General features: G+C 31.1%; 1 protein-coding gene across 1 annotated transcript; it reads left to right on the forward strand.

Annotated features, from left to right (window-relative positions):
• Positions 1-2,867: 2,867 nt before the first annotated feature.
• On the forward strand, positions 2,868-6,821 carry LOTGIDRAFT_168872 (hypothetical protein; the record flags this gene model as incomplete). The annotated part of the gene is made up of 3 exons (XM_009066770.1): positions 2,868-4,231; positions 4,609-5,075; positions 6,634-6,821. 3 exons carry the CDS (start codon positions 2,868-2,870, stop codon positions 6,819-6,821), a joined length of 2,019 nt encoding a protein of 672 aa, XP_009065018.1.
• Positions 6,822-10,577: the final 3,756 nt, after the last annotated feature.

Below are 10,577 nucleotides of genomic sequence, written 5' to 3' on the forward strand. Positions count from 1 at the left end.
TCCTTTGAGAATCAAATTGTTTGTGTGGATTTATGTCACCTAGAGCCTTATTCTCGAAAACTTAAATTGAAATGCTTTAAGTGTTCTAGTCATCTGATTGGTCGATCAATAAAATTGATTTTGATTACGTTTTATTATCCAATCGGATTACAGTATTTCTTAAAATCTGGATTTTATCTTAGTTAACTTTGTGAGAATGAGGCTAAAGTACTACTGTTCATTGTTAGTTGGATGTGTAAAATATAAATCGCTTTGGGTGTGGGTACACGAACAGTCTTGGTCGCTGACTCTAATATTGAGTAAAATCTCAGATGAGCCAGCGCTTCCACAACAAGATTTTTACGTTGATTTATAATATCAAACCAGTTTGGTATTTGTCACCGATTGTTTTTTGGATAATGATGCTCTCTGCCATTAGATTCATTTTCCTTCCAATTGCATGATCTGCATGTGATATCAACATGGTGGAAAACGATCGACTGGTGATTTCTGTCTTTTCATGTGCCTGCAGCCGGTCAGTGAAACATGACTCTTAGATAGTTTTAGATATTGTGAAGATGAAACTAGTCATACAGTGCCATAATTGTTTTTTTTTTTTTATCTGCTATAGTGCTAAAAGTGAATTGTTTTGGGATTTTTTGGGATCGTTGTTCATTTTATAGTCTCAGATTTTTTGTAACTTTTGCTCTGTTTCTTTTTTTTAAATTTTTGTTCTTACAAAAAAGTATGTTGATTTTCAAGTTAAAGGGATTGTAAAGAGGTTTTCTAAATTTTGTATGTGTATCAGTGAAACTAATAGCATCAATTAAACTTAATCTAAGTGTGAAGTGCTAAAGGATTAAGTGTTAATCTAAGTGTTTGATGACATCATTAATTGCAAAGGCCATATATTTAGATAAGTGAGGTTGTTAAAGACTGTTTTAGTGGAATTGCAGGAACCACAGACGTCGAATAGAAATTTGGAATGGTGCAAATTGATGCTGTCAGTGTCCCTGATATAAATAAAATATTTAGATAGCATCTTTACCATCCCTTTAAAACTATATTAAGCTGTAAGACACATCGTTGTTTTGTTGATGGGCATCATATGATTTCTGTTGTTTAAATTTCTTTGAATTTAACTCTGGTATTAATTGTGGGAATTTATTTCTAAAACTTTGTTAGCGTCCAAAAAAAAAAACACATCTTGGGCACTCAATTTGAGTTCGAAGATATAGGGGGCGCTTGATTGTTGAGTTCTGTTCGGTTGGAATTCATGGTATCATCCAGGACATTGTAACAGGGTTCAGAACTTGTTCTACATGTGCAAACAAAAATAGTAGGTGTGAACATAATTCAAAATGGTGAGAAAGAAATAGAATATTTTGGATACGGCATATATAATTCTATACCCTTTCGCTTCATGCCAGAAGTGGAACATGTTCAGAACTAACCAATCCTGCGCCCCCTTGGTGATCGAAACTAGTCAAACTTAAATTCAGTTCATTGCTATTTAAACCCAATAAAATAGACTGCCATTGTTTATGATTTGAATAGTCTTATCTTGACTATTGTGTCATTAATTGTTTCCTTTCATATTTCAGCCATTTCTTTGTCAATATCATTCTATTTTTTGTTAAATTTCATATTAAAAGTTTTTTGCTACTTTTTATCTATTTCTTTGGCTTAAAGGGATTGTTAAGAGGTTTTCTCAATTTTTTACATGTATCAAGGGGACACAGAGTATTGATTTGTGCCATCTGTGTAAAATTGATGCTATCAGTGTCACCGATACACATAAAAAGGTCAGTAAATCCCTTTACAATCCCTTTAAATATCTCCTTTTCGATTGTACTTAAAACTATTCAAAGTGAATCACTCGCATGGTTCAGCAAATTTTAGAAATGGAAAACCCAGGTTTTCACCCTTCTTTAGCCCGTAAATTTATCTGTTTGAATATTGCTATACAATTATTAAGTACTTCTATAACCTGTATATAAGTTGTATACAATATATGCATGTATGTTAACAACCTTCAGTGTGATGCACTCATATTTCGAGTGCATCTATTGAAATCTATTAATAGAGGGGGAAAACCCACGTTTGCTATTTATAGGAGGGGGAAACCCAGTTTATGTTATGGTGGAATGTAATGTAGTACAATATCGAAAGCGCCTGTCTCATTATCTCGCGAGGTATTCACATTTTTATACTTTATTTTTCAAGAAAGGCAACACTACAAACTTCAGACCTACTTCAGCATTTCTAAAATTATCATTTCTGAGAACCATTACTTCTGCATGTCATGTTTATATCCTCAATTCGACCTGATTCCAAAGAAAGTCCAAATATGATATATGATAATTGAAAATATGTGTCAGAATACGTCAAGTCATTTCTATTATTTCAATTCTTTCTCAGGACTTCAAACCCTTTATGGAACACTTACCCCCATGATGCTTTCACATTGAGAATCAAAACCTGTGTCTCCACATCAATCAGTCTGCCCGTTATTTGTACCCATAATTCCAGAAGGCTGGCGCCACCACTGATGAAGTTTAATTCAAACTTTTCTGACGAAACTTGGTAATATTATACAGTATCCCCCCAAAAAGTTCAGAAGACTGAAGGTTGAATATTTCATACTGGTAATTGTTACTCTATTTCCAAATATTTTTGTTTAAAATCAAAGCTGCCTGTGGGCTTGCCTAGCAGACTATCTTTTGCAATTATGATGATAGCTGTAAGTTGTTTGTTTTGATCCAACCTAAGATTTTTCCTATTTTCTCCATTCATTAGCATCTCCAGGAATACCAAAAGGTGAAACCTAAAATTCTTATTTTTTTCAGACAATGTCTCCAAATATCTCTAGAATTTGAAAATCATTGATGGGATCCACGGATCTTGAAACTGACGGCGTTGCAATGTGGGAGAAGGAATGCTCAAGAATTGTAGATAATTACGATGCTGCAATTGTCTACTCTGAGAAAGATGTCGATGAAGCCAAACACATCATGGAGAAGATGAACAATTTGGAATTGGGCAATGGTAGAAGGCCATTTGTATGTTTGTATGATAATCCACAGTTCAGCCCTTCGATCATTAAAAGACCATGCTGTTTGGTCAACAAATGCTTATTTCTCTTCTGTTTGTTGACCAAAAATTTCAGGGAAGACAAGCAATTGGATTTGGTTCTGGATGAGGCTTTAGGAATTACCCTACTAGCGACTTGTGGAAATTGTGGTATTCCCGCAACTTCTGTTCAGAGAAACATGCACTCTGTAAGACCACTTCATACTCGATCACAAGCAACTAGGGATTACACAATTCCCTCAGGTCTTACCACTATAACAGGATTTGATCTTTCTAAACCTTCCTGTTGGGATGACTTGAGGTACTTCTTTAATTGTTTCAAGAATGACAAATGCTTTCTCAATGGCTGTGTTCCAACATCAAATGTATCAGCTTCTGACAGAACAGCATCTGCAAGAGCAGCTTCTGAGATAACAGCATCTGCACGCACAGTATCTGTGAGAAGAGAGTCTGCAACAACAGTATCTGAGACACCAGCATCTGCAAGATACGCTGCAACGTGGCCTTTTCCCAGTACAGCTCCTAGTTCAGCTCTTGCCTTGCCAAAGCAGGAACTCTCCCTCAACTCTAATCAGATCCCTCAGATTTCAGCTGGCTGCTATCCATCAAACGTTACTTCAAAAGAACCCAGTTTATTCGATGGACAAAATTTAAGTGAAAAGAAGGAGTGTTGTCTAGAAGCTGATTTATTTAACCTGAATTCTAAAGATGAATTGCCTCAAATCATGATTGACAGTGCCTACCATAGTAATAAGGCATGTGCCTCTACCAGTTACAACCAGTCTTTTTCAATTTCTGAAAGAGGTAATCAAGTAAATGGAACTTCAAATTCAGACGACTCTGGCAAATATTCGTCTAGAAACACAGATCTGATGGTACAGGAACCGCCTATGGAAGTGGTACATGTACCAAACCGCAGATTCTTCTCAAAGGCGTCAGAGATAATAGAAAATGGCACACTTGTGACGTATGGAAACAGTTCTAGATCATCTAGAAGTCTGGAGGACCCTGGAGCTCTGCTATTTCCAATGAAGAAGAAGCCATCTCGAAAACCAAAATCCAAGAAAAGGGTTACCAACTTGGTTGGGTGTAATATTGTACAGTTTAGTAATGGTGCTCAGCATATTGGTAATTCCTATAAAGGGAAATTTTCCCCACAGTGAGTATAGTTCACTTTAGAATATATTCAGATTGCATCTTTAGAGTCTTTGTTTTTCCAATGGCTTTTTTCAATCTACAATTTACTGATTCTGTTTCTTCCATTTTTGTCTTCTCAGTCTTTGCTTAGTGATATTGAACCAGCTGGAAGACATGATCCAAGATGACTTAGTCATTATCAAAGAGTCTTACCAAGGTTTTTATACTTTGAACCAGCTGATGGACCACATCAGGATCCAAGAGATCCTAATTCTCCTTATAAATGCTTTTTTGGGGGGAGCTGGTAGATGGGATCTTAAGAACGTTACTTTTTATCCTTGTAAAAATTGAAGTTTTCTTCTGTCTTTTGATGCCGAGTGTTTTTTTTCTTAATTAAAGGAAGGATGATGATGATTCTGACAGCGAATGGAGTAATGAGGATCCGATGACTTTGTCCATCAAGAACATAGAAGGATCTGACAAACAGGAATCTGCAGGAAAGAATGTAGTACCATCAGATTCCATTCCTGACCAACCAAATGTGGACCAATTAGATCGAGCAGATAATTTTGATCTCTTCTCTCAGGATGATAATGCAACGACCGCTATTGATGAGAGCAGAGATTCGCTACAGCAGAGTATTTCAACTGAAAGCTGGACTGATTCAACAATCTTGAGTCATACCCACCAAGGCCCTAATGGAGAGAGATTTGATTCAGTCATTGCAGCAGCTTACCATGATTCAAATGAGGAAAATCCACCAGATGATCTGCAAGAAGCATTATCACGAGAAGAACCACTATCTCTTGGTTCAATAGGATGTGTTGAGGCTGCTGGTGGTAGAGCTCCAATAATTGTTAACCAAGGTAAGGATATTGTTTTAAATTGAATATGGGATTAAGCCACAGAGCAACAAAGCTTGGATCTGATTTCCTCTTTATAAGCTGTAAAAATTGGAAAATACAACATGTTTACATTGTAGATGATATACAACATGTTTACATTGTGTGGTGATAAACAACACGTTTACATTGTATGATAATAAGCAACATGCTTACATTGTATGATAATATACAAGTTTACATTGTGTGATAATAAACAACATGTTTACATTGTATAAGAAACAACATGTTTACATTGGGTGATAATAAACAACATGTTTACATACAAGATTACATTGTGTGATAATAAACAGCATGTTTACATTGTATAAGAAACAACATGCTTACATTGTGTGATAATATAAAAGTTTACATTGTATGTTGATAAACAACATGTTTACATTGTATGATAATATACAAGTTTACATTGTATGATAATAAACATGTTTAATTTTGTATGATAATAAACAACATGTTTACATTGTATAAGAAACAAAATGCTTACATTGGGTGATAATATACAAGTTTACATTGTATGATAATAAACAACATGTTTACATTGTGTGATAATATACAAGTTTACATTGTATGATGATAAACAACATGCTTACATTGTATGATAATATACAAGTTTACATTGTATGTTAATAAACAACATGTTTACATTGTATAAGAAACAACATGCTTACATTGTATGATAATATACAACATGTTTACATTGTGTGATAATATACAAGTTTACATTGTATGATGATAAACAACATGTTTACATTGTGTGATAATATACAAGTTTACATTGTATGATGATAAACAACATGCTTACATTGTATGATAATATACAAGTTTACATTATATGATAATAAACAACATGTTTACAATGTATAAGAAACAACATGCTTACATTGTATGATAATATACAAGTTTACATTGTGTGATAATAAACAACATGTTTACATTGTACGATAATATACAATATGTTTACATTGTATGATAATAAACAATATGTTTACCTTGATATAATAATAAAGAACATGTTTATATTGTATGATAATAACAACATGTTTACATTGTATGATTATATTCAATATGTTTACATTAATATACTAATAAAGAACATATTGTATGATAATAAACCTGTTTACATTGTATGATAATAAACATGTTTACATTGTATGATAATAAACATGTTTACACAATGGAATGTATTAACATGTATTTTATTAAACAGTGGATTGTAAGCATGTTATATATATAATATATTCAGTGGAATGTGAACATGATGTTTACACAGTGGAATGTAAACATGTTTAGACGAAGGAATGTTAACATGGTGTTTACACGATGGAATGTAAACATGTTGTTTATTACCATGGAATGTATACATGTTGCATTTAATTATTCCCTGGAATACAACCATTTCTATAACTCTACAAAATAAATGCTAGGATGTAAACATGTATGTATAGAAAGTATTGTAAAATTGTATTTTATTATACAATGGATTGTAAACATGTTGCATATGAATTAATATTACTCTTTTCAGATCAGTTGGGATTTATTGGAGCTGAAGAAATCCATTTACATAGATTTTCCCAACCCGGAACCTCTCCATTTTCCTACCACAGTTTACACTCTAACCACTTGCCAGATCGACAAATGTCTTTTGTTGATGTCGCAAGATTAACTGGTTTGTACGAGTCTGTTTCTGTACAAACAGATGAATTGGATTAATTAGTTACTCAATTACCATAGCGACTGGCTGAATCTTGTCCACAGGTCCCTTGTCCATCTACAAAAAACCTTAAGGGACCGATGCGCCATTTTTTTTATCAATCATATTTTCGTATCAGTCAATCCATAATAATTAAATCACGGTTTATATCTGTGTAAACAGAATGTAAATATAAGCTCCGCCCTTTAACGGACTACTTTTATCATTGAGTTTGATTGACAAGGCCACAATACGGCGTCATTGTCGTTCCTTCAAATGTCAACAGAGCCGAAATCGACACTTGACTGAATGATTACGGTATTTTCCAAATTCCCTCAAATGGACTTATTTCGAATCTTGGCTTTCAATAATTGAACTTTCAATGTGGCCGCTCCGTCAACTTTCATGCAATAGACAGTAGACTATGAATAGTTGACCTACTTATTGCTGATTGGCTGTTCTCCAGCACGTCTCTTTTGTCAGTATCAGTTCATTAACGTTATGTTAAAATCTTATGTATTTAGACACCAATTCAGTGCTTTAAATTGTTGCTATATTACAAGACATATTCGAGTTGATTTAATTATAAGGAATGACCTGAACATTTTTTCAGTTTATTGATGTATAAACAAAAAAAAACCTGTGTACACTTACGTAGAAACCGCTATGCGGTTTGTACACAGGTTTTTTCTGTTTATACATCAATCAATTGGATCCAGAAAATTACCTCATTATGGGACACATATAAATTGATATTTCTTGTTATATTCATAAACTTTTTGAAATCAATTTGTATGGACTCCTGATATTAAAATATTTTTGATTTAATGTGTGTTTTCTTTGTTGTTTAGTATTTAAAAGAGACCCATCAAAAATTATTAGACTTGATAAGCTAGTCTAATACGCCTTGGAATGCACCTAATGTTAGTGTCACATTATCCCGTCGCTGGAAAGGGCAGCTACATCATTGGCTAAAACAGAGATCAAGCAAAGGTTAACAGAATGAAAAGTCAAGAACAGACCTTACTGTAGTGGTTACGTACAAAGCTAACAGCTTATAAAACATTCGAAACAAAACTAATAAAATACTAACAGTAGTTCGGTTTTATTTTAATTAGACTATTATATTTTCATGGTAGCTTTAATGTGATATTTCATGGTAGCTTCAATATTTTCATGGTAGCTTTAATAATTCATGGTAGCTTTAATATATTTTCATGGTAGCTTTAATATTATATTTCATGGTAGCTTTAATATTATATTTCATGGTAGCTTTAATACTTTCATGGTAGCTTTAATATTTCATGGTAGCTTTTATATTTCATATATTTTCATGGGAGCTTTAATATTTCATGGCAGCTTTAATATATTTTCATGGTAGCTTTAATATTTCAAATATTTTCATGGTAGCTTTCATTTTTGCATGATAGCTTTAATATTTTAATGGTAGCTTTAATATTTTCTCGGTAGCTTAAATATTATATTTAATGGTAGCTTTGATATATTTTCATGGTAGCTTTAATATTTCATATATTTTCATGGTAGCTTTAATATTATATTTCATGGTAGCTTTAATATATTTTCATGGTAGCTTTAATATTATATGTAAATGGTAGCTTTAATATTTCATGGTAGCTTTAATATTTCATGGTAGCTTTAATATTTCATATATTTCCATGGTAGCTTTAATATTTTCATGGTAGCTTTAATATTTTCATGGTAGCATATTTTAATATTTTCATGGTAGCTTTAACATTTCATGGTAGCTTTAATATTATATTTCATGGTAGCTTTAATATAATTTCATGGTAGCTTTAATATATTTTCATGGTAGCTTTAATACTTTCATGGTAGCTTTAATAATTTCATGGTATCTTACATGTAATATTTTCATGGTAGCTTTAATGTTTCATGGTAGCTTTAATATTTTCATGGTAGCTTTAATATTTCATGTATTTTCATGGTAGCTTTAACATTTCATGGTAGCTTTAATATATTTTCATAGTAGCTTTAATACTTTCATGGTAGCTTTAATAATTTCATGGTAACTTACATGTAATATTTTAATGGTAGCTTAAATATTATATTTAATGGTAGCTTAAATATTATATTTAATGGTAGCTTTGATATATTTTCATGGTAGCTTTAATATTTCATATATGTTCATGGTAGCTTTAATATTATATGTAAATGGTAGCTTTAATATTTCATGGTAGCTTTAATATTTCATGGTAGCTTTAATATTTTCATGGTAGCTTTAATATTTCATGTATTTTCATGGTAGCTTTGATATATTCATGGTAGCTTTAATATTATATTTCATGGTAGCTTTAATATATTTTCATGGTAGCTTTGATATATTTTCATAGTAGCTTTAATACTTTCATGGTAGCTTTAATAATTTCATGGTAACTTACATGTAATATTTTAATGGTAGCTTAAATATTATATTTAATGGTAGCTTTGATATATTTTAATGGTAGCTTTAATATTATATTTCATGGTAGCTTTAATATTTTTTCATGGTAGCTTTAATATTTCACATATTTTCATGGTAGCTTTAGTATTTTAATGGTAGCTTTAATAGTTTTCATGGTAGCTTTAATAGTTTTCATGGTAGCTTTAATATTTCATATATTTTCGTGGTAGCTTTAATATTTTCATGGTAGCTTTATTATTATATTTCATTGTAGTTTAATATTTTAATGGTAGCTTTAATATTTTTTCATGGTAGCTTTGATATATTTTCATGGTAGCTTTAATATTTTTCATGGTAGCTTTAATATTTTTCATGGTAGTTTTAATATTTTTTCATGGTAGCTTTAATATATCATATATTTTTATGGTAGCTTTAATATTTTAATGGTAGCTTTAATATATTTTCATGGTAGCTTTAATATTTTTTCATGGTAGCTTTGATATATTTTCATGGTAGCTTTAATATTTTTCATGATAGCTTTAATATTTTTCATGGTAGCTTTAATATATCATATATTTTCATGGTAGCTTTAATATTTTAATGGTAGCTTTAATATATTTTCATGGTAGCTTTAATATTTTTTCATGGTAGCTTTGATATATTTTCATGGTAGCTTTAATATTTTTCATGGTAGCTTTAATATTTTTCATGGTAGCTTTAATATATCATATATTTTCATGGTAGCTTTAATATTTTAATGGTAGCTTTAATATTTTTTCATGGTAGCTTTAATATTTCACATATTTTCATGGTAGCTTTAGTATTTTAATGGTAGCTTTAATAGTTTTCATGGTAGCTTTAATAGTTTTCATGGTAGCTTTAATATTTCATATATTTTCGTGGTAGCTTTAATATTTTCATGGTAGCTTTATTATTATATTTCATTGTAGTTTTAATATTTTAATGGTAGCTTTAATATTTTTTCATGGTAGCTTTGATATATTTTCATGGTAGCTTTAATATTTTTCATGGTAGCTTTAATATTTTTCATGGTAGTTTTAATATTTTTTCATGGTAGCTTTAATATATCATATATTTTTATGGTAGCTTTAATATTTTAATGGTAGCTTTAATATATTTTCATGGTAGCTTTAATATTTTTTCATGGTAGCTTTAATATATCATATATTTTCATGGTAGCTTTAATATTTTAATGGTAGCTTTAATATATTTTCATGGTAGCTTTAATATTTTTTCATGGTAGCTTTGATATATTTTCATGGTAGCTTTAATATTTTTCATGGTAGCTTTAATATTTTTCATGGTAGCTTTAATATATCATATATTTTCATGGTAG

Source organism: Lottia gigantea, assembly GCF_000327385.1.
Source record: "Lottia gigantea unplaced genomic scaffold LOTGIsca_79, whole genome shotgun sequence".
NCBI classification, from domain to species: domain Eukaryota; kingdom Metazoa; phylum Mollusca; class Gastropoda; family Lottiidae; genus Lottia; species Lottia gigantea.